The 22,963-nt window shown below is 52.5% G+C and overlaps 1 protein-coding gene across 1 annotated transcript; it reads right to left on the minus strand.

The window, feature by feature from the left end:
• Nucleotides 1–92: 92 nt before the first annotated feature.
• On the minus strand, nucleotides 93–20,622 carry S100A3 (S100 calcium binding protein A3). Its single transcript, XM_058660932.1, has 3 exons — nucleotides 20,503–20,622; nucleotides 1,031–1,176; nucleotides 93–541 (listed from the first exon to the last, which is right to left on the minus strand). Exons 2-3 carry the CDS (start codon nucleotides 1,169–1,171, stop codon nucleotides 377–379), a joined length of 306 nt encoding a protein of 101 aa, XP_058516915.1. The 5' UTR covers nucleotides 1,172–1,176; nucleotides 20,503–20,622; the 3' UTR covers nucleotides 93–376.
• Between the last annotated feature and the right edge of the window lie 2,341 nt (nucleotides 20,623–22,963).

The following is a 22,963-nucleotide window of genomic DNA, read 5'->3' on the forward strand; positions in this document are numbered from 1 at the left end:
AGCTGGCAGCAGGGCTGTGTCCCAAGACACCCCTCCTCCCGCCCCGCCCCAGCTCTCAGAAGAACCAAAGGGAGCCACAGGGACACCAGTTCTTTATTAGGAGCTGAAAGGCCCAAGCCCTTGTGGGCTCACTGGCACATTCCACACTGGATCTGCAGGGCCCATGGCACATCCCCGCTGCCTCCTTCTGCTGCACAGACAAGATGACTGGGCTGGCCAGGGGCTAGGGCAGGAGCTGCCTCACCAGCTGGGCACCCAGGTTCTCTAACAGGTGTGAACTGGGTGGTCCCATTTGAAACAGGTGGGGGAAAGAGGAGGGAAGGGAGTGTAGGAGTTAGTTGGGCAGACCCTGCCCTGTCCTCTGCAGCACTGCAGGCTACTGGGAGCAGGAGGGCTCCAGAGGACAGTCCTTGAAGTACTCGTGGCAGTAGAGACACAGGCAGGAGAGTGCACGCAGGAACTCGGCAAAGTCCACCTCACAGTCCTTGTTGGTGTCCAGAAGACTCATGAACTTGCTGTAGTCACACTCCCGAGACTCGGTCTGTGATGGTGAGGGGGAAGGAAGATGATCTGGGTGAGTGGGGTGGGCCCACCTCACCCAGCTCTCTCCCTCCCTCTGCCCGGTCCAGCCCATACCCTCCCTGAGTGCCAACCTCAGGTCCTGCCCGCCCCCAACTGTCCCTCCCCAGATCACTTGGTGAGCACCTGTCATGTGCCACTGAGAGCCTACTGTGAGCTGGGTATCCTGCCCAGTGCTCTCCCTCGAGCCTCCAGCAGTTCATCCAGGCAGGAGGTGTGCTGATGGTGATGGCGATACTATTTTACAGAGAACTGCTCTCCCTAGCATGCACACACACACACACACTCAACTCATTCACAAACACTAATACACTCACACACACACTCATTCTCTCTCTCTCTCTCTCACTCTCACACACACACAAACACACATACACTCACAGATTCCCTTTCTGTCCTAGGGCTCTCTGAGGGTCTCATGTGTGTCACCCCATGGGGAGAAGCTGCTCACCGGGGTCCAGGAAGGCAGCTCCTTCTGCAGCAGTTCCTTAAGCTCCGACTGGCTGAGCTTGTACTTGTCCCCACAGCGCCCTGCATACTCCTGGAAGGTGCATATCGCCGCAACTATTGCCTGCTCCAGGGGTCTGGCCATCCTCACTGCCACAGACAAAGGTATGATCCAGTGCCCAGGCCCAGGACAGCATCCCTGCCCACTGTACCCTTGATGTTTTCTAAGGGACTTTTCCCATACCTGTTATAACCCAGCTCCAGGCCCAGGACACTTCCCCATGACCTGACTGCACCTGCTCCTCCTGATTCACCTCCCTGCTGGCCTCACGGTCATGCACCTAGACAGAGGCCTCATGTCGCTAATGTCATTGCCAAGTCCTTGGAGAGAGGTGTCCCCAACTCCACTTGCACCTCCACAGTGGGGCTCTCTCCCACCTTAGCTGCACCAGCAGGGCTCTGTCTTCCACCCAACCCTACTTCTAAGACCCTGGAAGCCTCCTGCCCTGCAAGATCCCAGGTCCCTCTCGCATGCAGGGCCTCCCATGATGTGGAGGCCTGGGATCCCTGCTCAGGCTGATCAGAGCAGGTGTAAGAAGAAGGCCATGACCCCGCCGTGCCTGCCTCCCTCCACCCAAGGAAGCTACAGCCAAAGGGAAAACCAGGATCTGCTGTACAACCCTGCCTGGGTCTTTTATCCTCTCTGGCTCCCACTGGCTTCATCTGGCTCATCCTAGCTCACAAGGCCCCAGCTCCATGGTGTTTTGAGTTAGCCAGCAGCAGGGTGGCTAGCCACCAATGAGTTGCCCCAGGCTGGTGACTGCTTCCTTAGCCCTAGGAGTCAGGAGGTGGCAGGCTCTCTAAGGGACACCTGTTCCATGAGCAGAGAAGCCTCTCCCAGTCTCCCCATTGACCCTCACACTCCAAGTCTCCCCACACTTCCAGCCACAGCTGTGGCCTGGGAAACCCTCCCCAGGCAGCCTGGAGAGCCAGAGTTTCCACATGAGCCAGTGACTCACTCCTGGTCCCCAAGGAAGGGAGGGAGGCTTGCCACACAGCTCAGGCCTGCTGAGCCTCCCTCCCTGACGCCTCCCTGACGTCTGCCAGGGCTCTGCTGTGAGCGAATGGCAGGGAAGTGTGGCACCTGGGTGCCAAGCATGGCCTGGGGCCTAGCTGAGTCTTTGGAACAGCCCAGGATGGGAGCAAGGCATCTGGGTCCCCAGAGAAGAGAGACTCCCATGCCTGCAAGTGTGCACTGTGCCCCCACCTGGCTCCAGCTGCATGCCTGCCTGCCTGGCACCATCCTCCATCCAGGCTGGAGACTGACAGGCATCCTCTCTTCCCCACAGCCCTGGCCAGTCTCAGCTCCCCCTGGGCATGAAGCTCAAAGGGAGGCAAGGAGGAGGCAGAGGGGACCAGTCAAGACAACACTTCTACCCAACGTCCCCACCCCCTGGAACCAGATCTTGTCTCCCTATACCCTCTAGCCCTGACTCTCCCTCCCAGCCAGTCCCACCAAGGACAGGGGTTCCCCAATCCTGAGCAGCGCCCAAGCAGCTGGCACTCACCACTGCTGTCGGTGTCGGGCTGTGGGCGCCCAGGCCTGGGTCCTCCCTATTTGTAGCCTCCCAAGGCAGGAGGGGGGCAATTACAAGGACCCAAGTAGGTCACTGATGAGGGTGCCCCGGGGCCCTTCTGCCTCCTTCCTTCAACAGTCACCCACACCCCCCTTCCCACCACCCACCTACCCACGCGCACATCAAAGACCCAGGCTCGGCCTCAGACACCACTCCCCATGCATCACCTTCTGCCTTGTGCTGCCTCCTGCCCTCAGCTCAGCCACCACATCCCTCTCCCTAACTCTTCACCTCAAGAGGCACCCACGAGACACAGTGGAAGTTGGCGTGGGGAGGGCACACACTTCAGCCCCACCGTGACCTCACTGGGATTGGGGTGGGTCTTGAAGAGCATCTGATGCAGCCTCCCATTTACGGATGAGAAGACTGAGTCCCCCAGCAAGCTTTGAGAGACCCTCTGTGCCGGGTCACCCCAGGTGTTGGGTGACTCTTGGCTGGGAGCTGCCTGCTTCCCCAAGGCGAGTGCTGCGGGTGTCCCTGGGACCTAGGAGGCAGGGGTGCTCCAAGCAGGGGAGGTTTTCTTGCCCTGCACCCCACATGGCCTCAGGACTGGTGGTTTCAGAGTCACAGGGAGCTAGAAGCTTCCAGGAGAAGGTTTGTTTTCTTTCCCTTCTGTATTCAGCTTCTGCGAAGCAGCTGTCCTGACTCTCCTGAGGGTTACAGCAGTGTCCCCCTGGCTTGAGGGGCCCAGGTCTTGGGGTGTTGAGTGTCCCCTACTTGAATTCCCTCCTCAGGGAAGTGCTGGGCTTCGGTTTCTGTCTTCCTCCCTCCTCAAACCATCAAAGCCCACGCGGAGGTTGAGCTTGGCTTGGCCAACACCCAGACGGCACCCGGCTGCCCACTCTCCACTCACCTCTTCCCCTGAGAATCTGACCGATTCACCCCTTACTGCCTGGCCATCTCTTTGAGGCTCCAGAAAGCCTTTCTTTCTTTATGATTGATTTTGTCATCTATTTGAAAGGCAGAGTTACAGAGAGAAAGGGAAAGACAGAGAAAGGGGGGAAAGCAAGAAGACAGAGAAGGAGAGATCTTTCGGCTGCTGGTTCACACCCCAAATGGCTTCATTGGCCAGGACTGGGCGAGGAGCCAGGAGCCTCCTCTGGATCTCCCCACGTGGATGGAGGGGCCCCAGGACTTAGACCATCCTCTGCTTCTCTCCCAGGTGCATTATTAGTAGGGAGCAGCTAGAACCAACATTTCTATAGGATGTCCCGCTGCAGGTGGCAGCTTAACCCACCACACCACAACATTGACATTTTTAAATGCCGCCCAGCTTTTTTAAGCAAAGGCAACCATAGGATCACAAGCAGAAAAGCTTTGTGTCACGCCTCTCTTTGGTCTGTCTTCCTCTAAGCTTGAGGGATCCCTCCCCCTTCCACAGAAAGAGAACCTAAGACCCAGAAGACTGTCAGAGAGATTGCCTCTTGGGCTGGTGGAGCCATCCTGACGCCCACAGAGGGAGCCAGGCAGCTAATGACACTTTGACCTGGTGCTTGGTACTCAGCACCCAGTTGAGACTTCCGGAAGTCTCAACCCTGGTGAACAGGAAAAAGAGCTGTGATTAGCCATTTTATTGATGGGGGCGGGGCATAGAGAACAGAGCACAATGATGCAACAGTAGTTGGGGCTGCAGCCTCCCAGCAATTAGTTCAGTGGCAGGTCGGCCATGCCGAAGACCGACCGCTGCCAACCTAGCCCTAACACCTCCTTGAAGCATGTCGCCCCTCCTCTCTGGCTTTATTTTCCCCCACCTGCCAGTGGTAGTGGAGGATGGCAGTAAGAACTGCCCCCAGGGGTGCCATGAGGCTTCAGGGAGCTACTTCTTCCACAGCTCTTGGGATAAGCAGAGTCTAGCATGTGGTAGGGACTTGAGCAACATGAGTTGCAAATTGCCAAAAAGGCTGAGCAGTGGCTGGCACAGGAGCCATTCATGGTTCTGTTGTGAATGGTAGAGATACCTGTATGAGGCCTGGGGAGATTCACAGTAAGCAGAGAAAGTCCCTGCTTTGTGGACACAAACCATCCAGCGTGGGAAGCCGACAAGACCAAGTTCCACATTTGATAGGTAGTGATGCAAATGCTGCAAAGAAAAATAAGGCAGAGCTAAGAGAAAGAAAGTAATTTGAGGGGCCTGGCACCATAGTCTAGTGGTTTAAGTCCTCACCTTGTATGTACCAATATTCCACATGGGCACCGGTTCTAATCCCGGCTGCTCCAATTCTCTTCCAGCTCCCTGCTTGTGGGCTGGGAAAGCAGCCAAAGACAGCCCAAAGCCTTGAGACCCTGCACCTGTGTGAGAGACCAGCAGGAAGCTCCTGGCTCCTGGCTTCAGATTAGCTCAGTTCCAGCCATTGCGGCCACTTGGTGAGTAAACCAGCAGATAAAAGATCTTTGTCTCTCCTTCTCTCTATAAATCTGACTTTCCAATAAAAATAAGTCTTAAAAAAAGAATTTTGGAATGGAAGCACCTTTTTTTTTTAAGGATTGTTTGATTGATTGACTGATTTGAAAGGCAGAGTTGCAGAGAGAGGTGAAGAGAGACGTTGAGCTTTTCTAGCCCCTGGTTCACACCCCAGATGGCCACAGTGGCTGCAGCTGCTCCAGGTCAGCGTCAGAAGTGTAGAATTCTGTCTGGGTCTTCTGTGTGAGTGCAGGTATCCAAGTACTTCTGCTTGCCCAATGCATTAGCAAGAAGCTGAATTTGAAGCAGAGCACCCAGGACTTGAACCAGAACTTGAATTCTGATAGGAGCTGTGGGTGTCACAAGCAGTGACTTAACCCACTGCACCAAGTTGCCAGCCAAGGGGACACTTGGTATGGGTGCTCACAAATGAGCCTGAGCCAACATCCCTCTCCTCCAACCTTCCACATTCCTCAAAGCGCCTGCACCTCCCTAGAAACAGCCCCTGCATCCTCTGGGAGGGTGGGAAAGGGGCCTAGAGCTCACCCCAGGAGAGGTCAGATGGAGAAACACAGAGAGGTCTTGGTCCAGGCACGGGGAGTTGATCCCTTAACTGGACCACCCCCTGCCGCCTGACCCCATTCGGCATGTTGCATCCTTTAGCTCCTTGGGGCCTTCATTTCTCTGGGGAGATTCCTACCCAAAGCATCCCATGCAACAGCACTTTGCTTGCTTGTTGCTGCTGTGACCAATGGCCAGGCTGAGCTCTCTGAACTGAACAACCACCTGCTGAGTCACCTGGAGCAGGTGGCGGGGCAGCCCCTCCTTCTGGGTCATCTTGTACAACCTCCTGTCTGTCCGCCAATGTGGAACTTCTCTCCTTATAGTCATTGGAGAGACTGGAGTCCTCATCTGAGCAGGTGCAGGCTTTATTTTTCTTAAGATTTATTTATTTTTGTTGGAAAGGCAGATTTACCAAGAAGAGAGAAAGAAAGATCTTCCATCCCACTGGTTCACTCCCCAGGTAGCCACAACGGCCAGAGTTGAGCCAATCCAAAGTCTGGAGCCAGGGGCCTCTTCTGTGTCTCCCACATGGGTGCAGGGTCCCAAGGCCTTGGGCCATCCTGTGCTGCTTTCCCAGGTCACAAGCCGGGAGCTTGATGGGAAGTGGAGTATCTGGGACTTGAACCAGCACCCATATGAGATTCAGGCACATGCAAGTTGAGGATTTAGCCACCAAGCCATTGTGCCAGCCATGGCGTCTCACCGTGATAGGTGTGGCACTGACTGCCGAGCAGGGTCCATCCCTAAAGCAACATACAGCTGGTGCAGGGCGAGAGTTGCTGCTGTCTCATCTGGCAGGACTTGTAATGGCACCCACCCTCTCCCACTGCTCCCTGCTTTCTCCTCCACCAGTTACCAAGGCCCTGGAAACTGCATATATGCCTGGAGGGCCCAGAGGTCAGCAGAGCTGTGCGCCCTGGAGGCTTCCTGCCTATGCCAAAAGAGTCAGGGACAATTGACCTCAACTTCCATCCCATAGCCCCAAGGAACAACAAAATTGGTCAGCCTGGGTAACCTCCTTCCTCATCTTCTGATGGGAAAGTGGGAAGAATGTATAGGAGGGGGTGTTTGTTTACTGTAACTGTGGCTACAGTAGGGCACCAAAGGTGGGAAAAGGATCTGAACTCGGATCAAGGACAGCCTGTGGGGTTGAGCCCTACCACTTCTTTTGACGGCCAAGACAATGGCTGAGAGGGCCCATTTCACAGAACAGAGCAGTGAGTCAGTGTGAAGATCAAGTGACCCAATTTAATCACTCCTTTGTCTAAGAACCCACCGCTGCCTTTAATCTCCCTTTTCTTGCAAGGTTAATAGGGTCTGTTTCCAGACCCTCTGATTCCAGACGTCGGCACTGAGATTTGTGGAGTGTGACCAGGGGATGAGGACAGGTTACAGAGGTGGGCTAGGAAAGTCTGCTGAGCTTGCCAAACACCCAGAAAGTTCTAACCGTAGGGCCTGCCCAGCTGAGGGTAGTTTCAGAGTCAGCTGCTAGGCCCACCTCCCAAAACCAGCATAGCCCCAAAACTCAGAACAGAGCCTGAGAGAAGCTGGGACCCAGGAGGCATCTGGCTGCCCAGATGCAGCCGCTTGCGTGAGCCACACTCGACACTGACTTGGGGTGGGGAGGCCCAGCATGCCCAGATTCTCCCTGACTTCAAAGACGGCTGCGGCAGAAACAGAGGCCAAGCCTGCTGCCCCAGCATCGCGGGGGGAGGGGGCGTCCCGAAGGCAGGCTCTCCATTTGTTTGTTTGTTTGTTTGTTTTGAAAGGCAGAATATAAACAGAGGAGAGACACAGAGAGAAATCTTCCATCTATTGGTTCAATCCTAAAGTGGCCACAATGTTCAATGCCTGGATCCAGGAGCTTCTTCCAGTTCTGCCATCTGGGTGCAGGGTTCCAAGGACTTGGGCCATCCTCTACTGCTTTCCCAGGTGCAGTAACGGAGCTGGGTCACAAGTGCAGCAGCCAGGACTTGAACCAGCGCCCACATCGGGGAGACTTAGCTTGCTACACGGCATCGCCAGCCTCGGGTAGGGTTCTCCTTTCACACGTGAGTGGGGCCCTATCACCAGTCCTCTGCTAACCTCTCTGGGTCTCCATTTCTTCATATGTGAGGAGCGGCAGCGAGCAGCACACCCTGCTCCCTGTGGCTTGGGGACTGAGGGAGATGCTGTTGACGCCCAGACAGGCCTGAAGCCGAGATGACGCCCAAAAGGCACCCAAGACTGGCTGCACAAGTGCTCATTACCGTCACCACCGCTTCCTGGCCTGTACTTACTGGCTCCCTTTGCTACAGGTATTAGGAGGGGGGGCTTCTCTCTTTTTATTGTTATGAAAAGAGATAGCTTGTGCTTGAGGGCCCGTCAGGCCTTGCTTCAGCAGCAGCTGATGGGTGGTTAAGGCAGATCAGTAAGTGGAAGCCAGCAGGGAACCCAGGGCCTTCTCACTTGCTCCTTTTTGCTGGGGGATTCCATCTCCATCCACTGCTATGTAAATGATTCCCAAGCACCAGAGTTGCCCTGGGGAGAAGGGAACAATCCATGGGCCCAACCTTGCACCAGGGCAGGCATCCATATGGCTGCTGGTTCGAGTCCTGCCTGCTACACTTCTGATCCAAATCTTTGCTAATGGCCTGGGAAGGCAGCGGAGAATGGCCCAAGTGTTGGGACCCTGCACCCACATGGGAGAACTGGAAGAAGCATCCAGTTCCTGATTTCAGATCAGCACAGCCTTGGCTATTTTGGCCATTTCAGGAGTGAACCAGCAGATGAAAGATCTCTCTCTCTCTAACTCTTTGAAATAAATAAAGTAAAATAAATACATTTTTAAATCAGGAATATTTTACCTGTTACTTGTCCACTATCCATCCTCTTTATTATTATTATTATTATTATCATCATCATCATTACTATTATTATTATTATTATTATTTGAAAGACAGAAAGAGACCTTCCACTCACTAGTTGACTTCCCCTAAACATCCCAGGCCAGATTGAAGTTAGGATCCAGGAATTCTAACACCTGAAGGGCAAGGGTCCAAGTGCTAGAGCCACCATATGTCGTCTCCCAGGCACATTAGCAGAGAGCTGGATGGAAGCAGAGCAGCCAGAGCTGGAACCACCATTCTGACATGGATCTTTGGCATCACAAGCAGTAGCTGAGCTCGCTACACCACACTGCCCACTCACATTCAAGATGTTAGTGTTTCCAGCTTGACAAAAACTTGTTTGCAGCTAGGAGTAGCCACGTTGCATCATGAAAGCCAAAAAGACACAAGTGGAAGTGTCTGGGAAGTGCAACTTCTATCACAATGAAAACAAGGCTCCTGAGGATAAAGCATTTTTGTGCCTCACCCTTCCTCTGCCTGCCAGGCTGGAAGACGAACTGTGAGACCTGGAGCTGTAGCAGCCATTTGTGTTCATGAAGCCAAATGCATGGAGAGTAGAGTGACAGGAAGAGAATTTACTGCAGATTAAAAAGCAAAAAGAGAAAAAAGAAAAAGGCCAGGCACAATGGCTCAAGGGCTGAATTCACCTTGTGAGCACCAGGCTCCCATATGGGCACCAGTTGGTGCCCTGGCTGCTGCAGTTTCCATCCAGATGCCTGCTTGTGGCCTGGGAAGGCAGTGGAGGATGGACCAAAGCCTTGGGACCCCTACAGCCATGTGAGAGACCCGGAAGAAGCTTCTGGCTCCTGGCTCCTGGCTTCGGATCAGCTCAGTTTTGGCCATTAAGGCCACTTGGAGAGTGAACCAGCAGATGGAAGATCTTTCACTCTGTCTCTGCTTCTCTCCGTAAATCTGATCAGCCTTCCAATGAAATAAATAAAGCTTAAAAAAGAAGAAGACAAGACACTGGGACACAGGTGGCATTTCTGGGCCCCCGGGACAATGCTGAACTTCCTATGCCAGACCTCTTGTGAAAGACAAAGCCACTAGCATCAGGCAGGTTTTCTGAAATGTCCAGCGAAATTAATCCCTAGCTTATAGAAAATCTGACATCTTAAAGGAGAGTGCTCCTTTCAGCCCACCTGTGAGGTAAGTGAGAGATTCATGGACCCCAGGGGTTTGGGGTCTGGCTTAGCTCAGGTCGCCTGGCCCAGGTCCATGAACCCACCTAGGAGAACTGCTCCTCCTCAGTCGTAAAGGGTGGACTGCTGGACGGCAGACCATGGTGCTCATAGAGGACATGGCAGCCCATTGGCGCCTGCAGAGGACATCTGGTACCATAGCAGAGAATGGAGAACAGAACAAATGGAAAACTACCCCAACCAAACAATGACAGCAAATATCTGGGCAATTGGAGACTATAAGGTTGACTGTTTCAGCCAATGGACATTGGAAGGGTCGCCCATCCACAGATCAGCGAGATCAACAGCATTTCAGAACTATCACATCCACCTGGGCGGAGCCTACAGAGCATGCACCACATTGTGACCCTGGGTTGATATTGGGTGGCCTTTCTCCATCTTCGGATATCTGGGATGGTTAGGAGGCTGGGTATGGCTTCTCCCCTTATCTTCCCCTTCCCCCCAGAAATGGGAAAAAAGAAATAGAAAGTTTGGAAATAATAATCACATACAATTCTCTCTAACCCTGATCAACTACGTAAACATCATTTAAAATATATTTTTTTAAAGGGTGGAGAGGAAGTCCTCAAGTGAAAGATGCCGAACTGTGGACTTCACTAAGCAGGGGAGGCAGACAGTGGGCTGTGAGGACCCAGTGAGTGCAGGCTAGGACCCGTGTTAGGAAATGACAAGAAATCTGATCAGCTTGATGTATGTTAGGAAGAAGATCAGGCAAAAACCTGTGCGTAAGAAAACAAGGAAACAGCAGGGAAAGTTCAAACATTCTGCATGAGCTGGCTGCCAGCACATTTCGCCAAAGCACTGCAAGAGTAGGACGCACTGTTATAAAACACTAAAACAGGTGTTCCTCACAGGATCCAAGGGCATCAGAACAACAGCCAGGGGCCGAGCAGTCCACAGAAACAGAAGAACAGTAAACTTCCTGCAGGACTAGGGAGGGGAGCTCTCTCTGGTCCTCGCTTGGTTCCTACTTGGGGTCCCCACCTTCTCTCGCAATGACCATCAGGATCGCTCCGGACACCCCGCAAAACAAATAACCACACAAACGAAAAATTTGGAATAGATAGAGAACAACAAGGAAAGCCTACAATCAGACAGGAAATGTTCAGCGTGGATTCACTTACGCCTTACTAGGTGGGACACTAAGATTAGTTACTCCTCACTGGGGTATTGAAGATTTCTCTGCACACCCCTCCTAAAACTGTTCTGCACCTAAACTGTTGACATATGTCTTGTTAGAGTTATAAGCCAGTCTAGACTACCCAAAAAAAAGCCAGGTTCAGCAAAATTATGCTTCAACGCTATAAAATTCTAAATATTATAATGAAAATAGACACGAGACAGCTGAACAGTAATCTATAACCATTTTAAGATGTATATAAACCAAAATTGAAATGTCAATGAAGTAGTCACAGAATGTGGTTAAGAATTTGCATTTTTTAGCATATTGATTAATTATTCAATACTATGTCAATTAATTCCATAACATTATAAATTGTTGCTGATGTTATGCTGGGACTTTTAATTGATCGGTATGATACTCTGCCGGCTTTACCTTCAGACCAGAGATGGTCTCCCCAACAAGCCATTGAACTTATCTGGACAATAAGATGCTGGACTTTATTCTTGGTATATGCTTGCAATGAGAGAATTTCAACTGAACTTGAACTGTGGTTATGTGGGGGGAGTCCCAGTACCTATAAAACTGTGTCACATAATGCAATGTAATTAAAAAAAAAGAGAGAGAAAGAAATGAATAAAAAAAAAAAAACCACTAAAGCAGGTGTCACTGGCTCCAGGGCCAAGCAATCAAGGACACTTGGAAGGGCCTCAGAAGCTTGTTAGCAATAACCTGAAGGACAGTGAGGAGATTGTTCCTAGAGACTGGAGAAACAGACCTTACTAGTGGCCATGGGGTTCCTGAGGAGTTTCTTTTCTTTTTCTTTTTTTAAATTTATTTTTATTGGAAAATCAGATATACAGAGAAGAGGAGAGACAGAGAGGAAGATCTCCGTCTGATGATTCACTCCCCAAGTGGCCGCAACAGCCAGAGCTGTACCACTCTGAAGCCAGGAGCCAGGAACCTCCTCCAGGTCTCCCACATGGGTGCAGTGTCCCAAGGCTTGGGGCCGTCTTCGACTGCTTTCCCAGGCCACAAGCAGGGAGCTGGATGGGAAGCGGGGTTGCTGGAATTAGAACAGGCGCCCATATGGGATCCCGGTGCGTGCAAGGCAAGGGCTTTAGCCTCTAGGCTACCACGCCAAGCCCCCTGATGAGCTTCTGGACCTGCCCAAGGAGGTCCTTGCCGGGGACTGTCCAAAGTAGACATCGACAGTCTGAGAATCGGTGAGGCAGCTGAGCCATCTAGCAGCAAACTCTGCAAGGACGTTCTGAGCACAGAGGCCCTCAGATGCCACTGTGTTCTAAGACAAGAGCTTTCTCAGACCACCTCTCAGCCTCTACCCTGAAGGGTATTTGTAGATGCAGTGTTTGCCTCACTGACTCAGCACGGGAAGATCACAATACTGTTTTTTGTTTGGGGGTTTTTTGTTTGTTTTTTATTGGAAAGTTAGATTTTTACAGAGAGGAGACATAGAGAAAGATCTTCCATCCACTTGTTCCCTCCCCAAGTGGCCGCAACAGCCAGAGTGGAGCTGATCCTAAGCCAGGAGCTTCTTTCAGTCTCCCATGTGGGTGCAGGGTCCCAAGACTTTGGGCTGTCTTTGACTACTTTCCCAGGCCACAAGCAGGGAGCTGGATAGGAAGTGGAACAGCTGGCAATACGAACTGGTACCCATATGGGATTCCAGCGCATGCAAGGCACGGATTTTGGCTACTAGGCTACCATGCTAGGCCCACATTGTTTAAAAACTGTTTACCACAACCACATCACATCTTTTCTTTTTAAAATATTTATCTGTTTGATAGGCAGAAGGAGAAACTCACAGAGAGACCTCCTGTCTCATGTTTCATGTCCCCAAATGCCCACTGAGCCAGGCTAAACCCAGGAGACTGGAACTCAATTCAGGTCTCCCTTATGGGAGGTCGGGCCCGAGCACTCAAGCTGCCTCCCAGGTACACAATAGAAGCTGCTGGCTCAGGACTTGAATCAGGTGTTCTGGATCTGAGATGTGGTATTACTAGTGGTATCCTCCCCTTGTCCCAACACACACACATTTGTAAATGAATCGTATCATCTTTTTTTTTAAGATTTATTTATTTTTATTACAAAGCCAGATATACAGAGAGGAGGAGAGAGGAAGATCCTCCGTCCGATGATTCACTCCCCAAGTGAGCTCAACGGCCGGTGCTGTGCCAATCCAGAGCTGGGAACCAGGAACTTCCTCCAGGTCTCCCACATAGGTGCAGAGTCCCAAGGCTTTGGGCCGTCCTCAACTGCTCTCCCAGGCCACAAGCAGGGAGCTGGATGGGAAGTGGAGCCGCTGGGATCAGAACCGGCGCCCATATAGGATCCCGGGGCGTTCAAGGCGAGGACTTTAGCCGCTAGGCCACGCCGCCGGGCCCAATGAATCGTATCATCTTAACAGACACAGAGAGTTCAAAAAGTAAAGAAGTTTGGGGGACTTCAGCTTTCTCCAGTCAGGGAGCAGCCTGAGAAAGTTTAGCTGTACACATAGCCATTTCTTGTGGAAAAGAGATTCAATTCAGAATGTGAACTCAAGAGCCCAAAAGGTGGAGTCAGGAGTCAAGAATCATCATTGACAGAGCAGCCTTGGGGCTGGCAGCAAAGCCGGGGATGCAGTGTCGCATGTCTGACTCGCCTCACGATGGTAATGTACCATGGTCACTCGTGCCTCCAGCAAACCGTACCTCTGTGTGAGGAGGAGCGCACGATGTGTTCCCCACAGGCCTTTCAGGCCCAAAGGACTCGGAGCTGAGGGGCCATCCTGGAGGAGCTGCCCCTGAGAAGCCTTGTCCATGTCTGGACCTGCCCCAGGAGAACAAGCTCTCCGGCTTCATGTTAATGCCAGACTTGCGCATCCTGGGAAGGAGGTGAGCACATTTGCACATGGGAGGGAACCACGTGGCTGCCAGGAGGCACTTGGTGGTTTGGAGGCTCCAAGGCAATCACCATCAACTTCATGCATGAGGAGTTGTCTGCTTCCTCCCACTGACTCCGGGCCAGCCCTAATGACAGGTTGGATCTGTGGAATGACGCCCGCCAGGGGATTTCTAAAATGCATCTTAAGAAGCCTCACGGCTTTCCTCTGGGCCTTTTGCCAAGCTTGCATAGAGATGGGCTCTCTACAAACTGAAATTTCATGCTCTAAGGAGCCTGAGCCCCAGGCAAGATCGGGGGTTCCACTCCAGCGACAATTCCAGCTGAACTGCCCACTGACGACCTACGACAAGTGCCAGGCTGATGGAGTGGGCTACCTTGAACGTTGAATTCACTAGAACTTTCAGATGCTCCCAGCCTCAATCTCCATCTGCAATTGCCTGAGAGGCCCCTCAGCTGGGAACCCACCGACTCCAGCCCAGGCTACCCACAGAAACAACACATTCATGCTTTAAGCCATCACATGTGCACATAGAAAGAGGAGAGCAGAATAGCATCTCTGAGCGGTGGAGCCCAATCTGAGCTCCCCAGCCTTGTTGCTGTAGGAGTCATTTAGAAAGCAGGCTATTTTAAATTTATTTATTTAAGTGGCAGATTTACAGAGAGAGAGCAAGAGTCAGAGAGAGCTTTCATCTTCTGGTTCACTCCCCAAATGACCGCAATGGCCAGAGCCAGAGCTTCTTCTGGATCTCCTCTGTGGATGCAGGAGCCCAAACACTTGGGCCATCCTCCTCTGCTGTCTCAGGAGCATTAGCAAAAAAAAAATTGGATGGGAAGTAGAGCAACCAGGGCTTGAATCAGTGCCCATATGGCTTGCCAAGGCTATAAGCATTGACTTTCCCTACAGTGACACAGTGCCAACCCCCAATACCAGGCTATTTAAATCTACAACTAAATGTATTTAGTTATGTGCTGCCAAAATGAAAACTTGGTTCAATCCTAAATGGCAGAGAATTTGGTAACCAGAACAGGACTCCATCAGAGAACAGGAATCTAAAATGTGGCCTTGGAGATGTACAGCCAAGAACCAAGGACAAGAACGTAAACCTCTGCAGGCTGGAGAGGCGGCCATGTTCCGGGAATGGCAAAGCACCCGGGAACAAACACACCTTTGGTTCAGAGAGGCAAGAATACACAGCAATCCTGAGCTACAGTTTTAAGGGAAATGGCAGGGAAAAGTAGAATTTTCGCATGAGCTGCATCTTGGGAACTTTGAGCAGAGCTCAATAGGGGAACAATGAGCTCAGACTTGAACTAAGCATTATAAACGTGGATATAAAAGGACGTAAGGAGCATTCCTAGGTGCCCTGCCTGGGCCTGTAATCAGACAAGTCTCCACAAAGACGCTTTGTGGATTGACCAGATGAATTTCTGCCCTTGCTTGCACAGACAGTAGCATCCATTATCACTGTGGCTCATAGTGCCTCCTGAGGATCTACCCCTCCTCCCTATAGCAACTGGAATTTCTCCTTGCGTGAAATGATAGCGAAGGTGGCTGGTATCTACCTTGTTAAATATCCATATTTGGCAATGTTAAATGACAGTAGCCTATCTCGATGTCCCAGTTTATGTTGTTATTTGAAATTCCAAAGCCTGGGATCTAAGGCACAGCTCTGGCCTAGGGCAAAATTCCCAGCGTCACGGCTTCCAATTGAAGCAGCTAACTTACTGTGCAATTAAAAGCTTGGTCGGGGGCTGGCATTGTGATACAGCGACTGCATCCCATACCAGAGCTCTAGTTTAGGTCCTGGCTGCTCTGCTTCCAGGTTCAGCTCCCAGCAAATGCTCCTGCCAAAGCAGCAGAGGATGTCCTAGGCACATGCCCCACCACCACCACCCATGTGGAGATCGGTAAATTTCCAAGCTTCTGACTTCAGCCTCACCCAGCCCCAGCTGTTACAGACACTTGGGCAATGACCCAAGGGATAAAAGGTCTCTTTCTCTGTCTTTTCCTCTCCCTTCCTGCCACTCTACTTTTCAAATAAATAAATCTATAAACCAGAGATTATCAATGCACAAAGGAGCTTGTTGACTTCTAAACTAATAAGAATAAAGAGTAACTGGTGAATGGGCCATGAAAGTCACTCATTTGTGTCTTGCATGATCTATGAAAGAACATATTCGCCCATATTTTATTGATAGGATATGTGTAAAGATGATATATCCCACTATGTGTCCTATTTATAGGATAATATGTATTTTCATTCATTCTTACTTGTAATAAAGCATATATAACCTTTAGATTATCATTGTCAACATATTATGATGCATCTATGTAAATGTCATTGAAATAACTGTAATTGAAAACTTACAATCTAATGGCATAAAGATCATTGTAAAACATCTTTAATTAACCATTTGGGGCCCGGCGCGATAACGTAGTGGTTAAAGTCCTTGTCTTGCACGTTCGGGATCCCATATGGGCACCGGTTCTAGTCCCAGCCGACCTGCTTCCCATCCAGCTCCCTGCTTGTGACCTGAAAATGCAGTAGAGGATGGCCCAAAGCTTTGGGACCCTGCATCTGTATGAGAGACCTGGAAGAAGCTCCTGGCTCCAGGCTTTGGATTGGCACAGCTCCAGCCGTTGCAGTCACTTGGGGAGTGAATCATCGGATGGAAGATCTTCCTCTCTCTCTTCTCTTCTCTGTATATCTGACTTTGCAATAAAAATAAAGTAAATCTCCTTAAATTAATTAATCAATTAATTAAACATTTGTTCTCAAAACAGACAAATAAATCAACTAGAAGTAATTCAGAGTCCTCCTGAGCCCAAGAGTGCCAAGGCCAAGAGTTATTAGCTTGGCTTCAGTAACAGCCTGGGGAGCCCTGGAAACCCAGTACTCCTGGAAGTCCACCTGCTGGCCACTGTTGTCATTGGAATTGCCAAGCCCCTTCTGCAGCCCCTTCTCCTCCATCATCTTCTTCTGAAAATCAGAGGCAATGGGATCATCCAGCTGACCTGTAGTCCCACTTCTGCACCAGGCCCCACACACTCATAGGTCAGTGCCTCCTGGGAAACCAGGGCAGGGAACCCCAAGGAACAATATTAGGGTCCTCTGAGCAAGGACAGACAGGCATTCACTGGTGAGAGCCTACAGCACGTCCTGCTGGACACCAGGAGGTGGGCACTGGTATGCACCATCTATAACACCCACAGGAGCCCAGAGAGGCAGGTGTCATGATGCTGTTCGGCTGAGGAGGAAATCAAAGCTTGCTGTGCCCTACCCCAATAGGGTGAGTTCAGGAAAGATGGATTCTTTGCTTTAAAACTTATTTATTTATTTATTTATATAAAGGGCAGAATTACAGTGTGAAAGGGAAAGATAAAGAAATCTTCCATCTGCTGGTTCACTCCTCTCACGGTTCCAGTGACCCAGGGCTGGATCAGGCTCAAGCTAGGAGCCCAGGACCCCATCTGGGTCTCCCATATGGGTGGGAGATGCACAAGCACCTGGGCCATCCTCTCCTGTTCTCCCAGACACATTATCAGGGAGCTGGATCGGAAGTGCAGTGGCTAGGACTTAAACCAGAGCTCTTATGGGATGCCAGCATCACAGCCAATGATGTAACCTACTACAGTCCTGGCCTGACAAATTCTTTTTTAATACCAAACAAACTGATTAGAAAAGTCTAATCAAAACAAAAAGGGCGGGGTGGGAGTTTCGGAGAGAAATTGTCTCATCCATTCAAAACTTGGTTTAAGTCTGCGCAACACCCTGGATGCATGTCTTTGCTGGGCTTTCTCCTCCATCATGTCTCCTGAGTTTGTTACATAAACACTAATAAGGGATAGTGGGGAACACTGTGTGATCTCCAGCCAGTCACTGCCCCTCTCTGGGCTTGGAGCTTAGATAGCTGGACAGACACCACAGGCCCCAGCAGCTCAAGATCTCCGGACACTGCAGGGAGCTGCCCCTGTGCCAGCACTCACTCTTGAACCTCACTCTCACAGAGTGTGGAGGTGCAGAGGGCGTGGCCACCCTGGATCTCAGGGGTCAGGCAGGCAAGAGACTCCGCTCGGCCCCCCACTCACAACAGAACACTCCTTCCCATCTTGCCAGTACAAGTTCCTTCATCTCCTTCCTCAGCTTCTGGCCCTCTACACCAAGGCCTATTGGAATATGGCAGCCATCAGAGCCAGCCCCTGCTCCAGGGCACTGGACGCTTGGACCTGGGACCATAGAGGCAGCAGTCAAACAGACAACAGAAGGTTCCTGGAGCCCAGCAAAGCCTGCAGAACTCACTGTCACCTGTTCCCTAACCATGTCATCACACCAAGGGCTGCCCTCCGCTCTGACATGACTACCTGAGAGTAGTGCCACTAGTCCATGTAGGGGCAGGGGCCAAGCCTCCCCTATAGCTGGGCAGGGACTGCTGTCTCTTGCCATGCACTCCACCTGCAGATACGGCCCCATCTTGAGTGTCCATGGGAGAGGAAATGATAGGGTGTCCAGAGTCCCATGTCCACTGCTGTGGGCCTGGCCAGGTCCTGGGGGCTCCCCTGGTGGCCTACAGTGGCTGAGGCTGGAGCCAAGGAACCAGGGGTTCCCTGAGATGCTGCCTCCCTTCTCAGACCTGGGGATCCTGCCGTCTGACTGGAGACTCAGGATGTTTCCCCCTTCATTATTTTTAATGGTTTTTTCTTATTTTATAGAGTGAAGGAGCTTCCATTCACTGGTTCATACCCCAGATGGATACAACTGCTGAGTCTGAGCCAGACTGAAGCCAGGAGTCAAGAGCTTCTTCCAGATCTCCCATGCAGGTGCAGGGGCCCTGGGATTTGAGTCCCCTTACATTGCTTTCCCTGGAGCGTTAGCAAGGGAGCTGGATCAGAAGTGGAGCAGCCGGGACCTAAACCACACCCCTATGGGATGCTGGTATCACAGGCGGCAGCTTTATCTACTATTCCTTAGACAGGGGTCTCTCATGCTAGAAGCCCCTGAGCTACAGTGGGTGGGTGGGTGAGGGAGGAGGGAGCTGTCTCTGTGAAGACACAGCCTGGGTAAGAAGAAGGCAGCCGAACCCATTCCCCACCAGAAAAGATTCTGGCGGGCTCAGAATTCAATAGTGTGAGCATCCTGTACCTGGGAATGAAGGCAGAATCTGGGGGCACAAGGACAGCCCCCATTTCCCAGAGCTCATCCTTCCCTCGACCCTCAGGCCAGCCCACAAACATCAGGGAGAGCCGGAGGCACTGGTGCACAGGCTAGGAAGGCCTTGGGCCCATCTGTCTGCCAGCCCCACCCTCCATGAGGTAGGAGGGCAAAGCAGCGATGGGCAAGGCCAGGACTGGGCAGGACCGGGTGCCCAGGATCCCTGCCTCTTGTCCTTCAATCTGATAGAATCTAAGACTCTGTAAAAAGCAGACACAAAACAAACAGGATGTTCATGAAACACCACACACACATACACCCTTACAGGAGAGGTTCCCCAAATAGCAAAGCTCCCATGAGGCCTCAGGCTGATCCCACCAGGGAAGCTAGTGTGAGACCACTATGAAGACCCAAGCACAGAGACACCCAGGAAGGAAAGTGCTGTGGTCAGGTGGGGATTTAGACACCAACTTCATAGGCACACAAGTGGCATTTCAAGGAAACCACGTAGGACCAAACAGGAACCCACTCAAGCCTGGCCTCCTGTCACCTCCCCTTCTGGTTCCAGCTCTACCACCAGCTAGAGGAAGGGTCTAGGCCAGAGCCCCCTGAGTGGAGCCCACCCAGGCCTGAGCAGGGAGCGGAAGGGGTCCTGGGGACACAACGCAGCCCTTGGTAACGGGCCCTGGAGGTTCCTGTTCTCATGACATCCTGTGAGTCACAGCTCTGCACCGTCAGGGCAGGCGGCCACATCAGCGTCCTGTGCACATTCCTGTGCGTGCACGTGCTTGTGTGTGTGCGTGTATGTGTGTGAGCGAGACCGAGAGAGGAACGGTCTGGGGCCACCCTTAGGAAGGTGAGGGCCAGAAGGGGAGTACCGCACAGTGAAGTGTTTTTAAATTTTTATTTACTTATTGTTTTATTTTATATGAAAGGCACTGAGACATAAACGAGGAGATCCTCCACCAGCTGGTTTACTTCCTAAATGCCTGCAACAGCCAAGGCTGGATCCCCACGTGGGTGACAGAGGTCCTCATCCGATGCTTCCCAGTAGCAGGAAGACGGATTGGAAGCAGACTCGCTGGAATTCAGAATGTGGGCCTCCTAAGCAGGGCCTTAACCACCACGCCAAACCCCTCCCCAAAGTTCTTCCTAATGGCTGCCTAACCCCCCACCCCGCCCCACAACACTTGTGTCTACTAAGGTAGTGTTTAAGGCGCCACACCGTGAGAAACAGGTTTTTTTGTTTCTTTTGTTTTGTTTTTTGCTTGCAGACAGGGTTGGGGGTTAACCAGCCTTGTCATTGCTGAGTGTAAGGAAGACCCCCAGGGCTTGAGGGAAGGAACACGTCAGTCTCCTGGGTTCCAACCTGAAGAGCAGGTAGGTGAAAATCTGGCTCGGCAGCGTCCCACCCAGCCCTACGGGCGCCGCCCCAGAGAGGAGCTTCGCTGCAGAGAAGCCTCCCGCTGCCGCCCACGGTGCCCGGGCCTTTCCTCTGTCCGGCCCCGCCTGGTCTGGGCACCAACCTTCCAGTGGGCCCTGTTCCCCTCCCCACCCCCGACCAGATGGGAAGCGACACCCCCACTGCCCCCCCACACAAGGTGACTCACCCAAAGTTCCAGTCCCAGATGCCCAGGCGGTGACTCAGCCGGCACCGCCCTTGTCCCCCGGGGCCAGGGCAGCAGCAGCCGCCCGCAGCCGCCAGTAACCCCAGCATGGAGACCCTCCACCGCCGAAGAAGTTAGCCCCGGGGCTTTGGGCTCGACTCTCGCAGAAAGACCCTGAACACGGCTGGTCTCATTCGGGGTGGGGTGGGGGCAACTTGGGACTTGCGAGACAGCCTGAGCTACATGCAAGGAGTCAGGCCCAGGGGTCCCCAGAAGTCCTCTTTTAGACCAATGTGCTACCACTAGGCATGCCCTGTCCCTCAGAGCACGAATCCGTCTCATCAAAACCTGCTTCAGCTAGAACCGCAGTTAATATAAGGTCTTCAGAATCCAGGATTTTCACGGCAACCCTCCCAAGCAAAGGCCTCCGTGGGCGGCTGTGTGGAATGCAGTGCCACCCCATGGACAGCTTCGAGGAGCTACATGGGTTGCTTCCTGCCCTCCCTGCGGCTTTCCCTGCCTGTGGGCTGGGATCCTGGGTCTGAAGATAATTCCCCATGCGCCCTGCTGGCCCTCTAATGACCAACTAAATTGCCAGCAACTGCAAGAAGGACCCCACTCCCAGACCCCTCGGGAAAGCTCTTGTAGCTCTCCCACACCTGGGTGAGGCGCAAGCTTTTCTGTGCTGGCCTTCTCTCGCCCTCACCCCTTCACCGGGATGAGCTCATCAGGCTGGGACTGGGTCTGGCTCCTTCTGCATGAGAAGAGTCGCCCACGTGGGGTGCCAGCCAGCTGCTGAGGGCAGGGGGAGTCACGGGAGGCGCACTGGGGAGGGCCAAGTTTCTTCTGGCAACTGGAAACCACACCATGGAACAGTAACTTCTCCGAGACCCAGGGTGGGAAAACGGGGCAGGAAGCGGCCCTGGGTTGGGGGATCCCAATGAGGGAGTCATGGGGAAGGGCAAAGAAATAGGGGGGAAGGGGAGGGAACTGGGGGAGAAGGGAAAAATAGGAACAGAGCAAGTCACTGATAACCATGGCAGCATCTGGAAGGCAGCCATGACCAGACGCTCCGACTCGGGGATGAAGCTAACGGGTTGTGGCCGTGGGACAGGCACATTTCCCATTCTGTGCACGCCAGAGAAGTCAGGGCCTGGGCAGGCCGTGGGACCGCGAGGCCCAGCCCGGAGCCGACCTACTGGGCTTACCCGACGGGTTTGTGCCCTCTGGTGGCTGAGGCGCACGGTGGCGGGCGGGCGCTGGGCTGCGCTCTGCCGGCTCTGTCCTGGGGCTGCCCCGTCTGCCTGCCGCCTCCAGCCCTTCCCAGGCCCTGCAGGAGGCCGCAGCGCTGATTCATCCCCAAGGAGCCTTCCCACGCCCACAGCCTCACCCCTGCCTCCCAGAGAGAAAAGGGCTTCCCTGGGCAGTGCCTGCTGGAAGCCCAGGTAAGCTCCCCAGACCTTGAGATGTTTTAAAAGCCTAGGATTTGGAGAGGAGGGAGTTACCTGTCAGAAAGGAGAGCCTGGGAAGGTCCTGTGGAGGGGAGGTGTCCCTGCCCAGCCAAGGTAGTAGTCCTGGCGTCAGCTCTGAGTCAGGGTGTGACCTCGTAACCGCATTTCTGAACTCAGGAGCTGTCAACAGAAAGATCCCTTTATTATCCTTCTGCGGGCAAAACTAAGCTTTGAAATCTCTTTCTTACCAAACTGCATTGTTCACCAACCCATAACTCTACCCCCATGCCATGGTCATCCCTGCATGGCTCCACGGGGTTGGGGTCACACTGGGTTCACCCTTGCAATAGGTTTGTGCACCTCCTTGCTATGTGGCACCTGTTGGGTGCACCATGCTCTTCTGTAGGTTACCCCACCTGATTCACACACAGCAAGCCCAGGAATGAGGGAACCCCTCCCCTGGGGAAATCCACTCACACGATTAGTCATTCAGAGGGCTTTGGGTTCAGCTCCCAGCTTTGCTGCTGACCCTGGTTGCCTGTCCCTGCCCATCCTGGGTCACAGCAGGTGATGGCTCAAGGAACTGGGTCTTGGTCTCTCTCTCTGTCTCTCTCTCTCTCTCTCTGTCTCTCTTTCTCTGTGTGTGTGTTTCTCTTTTACTCTCTCTCTCCAATACAGAGAAACCCAAAATAAATATGTAAAAATTGGAGGAGGGCTGTCTGAGAGGCAGATGGTCACAGCGTTAGACCTGCCCTGTAACATCCCATTCCTAGTCTAATAAACCACAGATCCTGTAGTTCCTTTTCCACCCCCTACCCCCGCCAGCCCATCCATATCATCTCTGCCCTCAACCAATGTAGAGGGGGACCCATCTTTCTTCTCCATCTCTCTCCTTCTGGAATCGCTTTCCTTTGCCAACCGTCCCACTGGATCACTTTAGAAGGAGCCTGCCATGGGTCTCCTAACTCCCGGAGCCTCCCCTTGGCTACACAGAACATCCCCATCTAGGGGCG

This window comes from Ochotona princeps, chromosome 2 (genome assembly GCF_030435755.1).
Source record: "Ochotona princeps isolate mOchPri1 chromosome 2, mOchPri1.hap1, whole genome shotgun sequence".
Classification (NCBI taxonomy): Eukaryota; Metazoa; Chordata; class Mammalia; order Lagomorpha; family Ochotonidae; genus Ochotona; species Ochotona princeps.

Bases quoted from the DNA above. Each gene is read 5' to 3' on its own strand.
- S100A3 (XM_058660932.1), bottom strand. From the start codon at position 1,171: ATGGCCAGACCCCTGGAGCAGGCAATAGTTGCGGCGATATGCACCTTC. The intron at 542-1,030 runs GTGAGCAGCTTC...TCACCATCACAG, and splicing joins AGCTGCCTTCCTGGACCCCG to ACCGAGTCTCGGGAGTGTGA.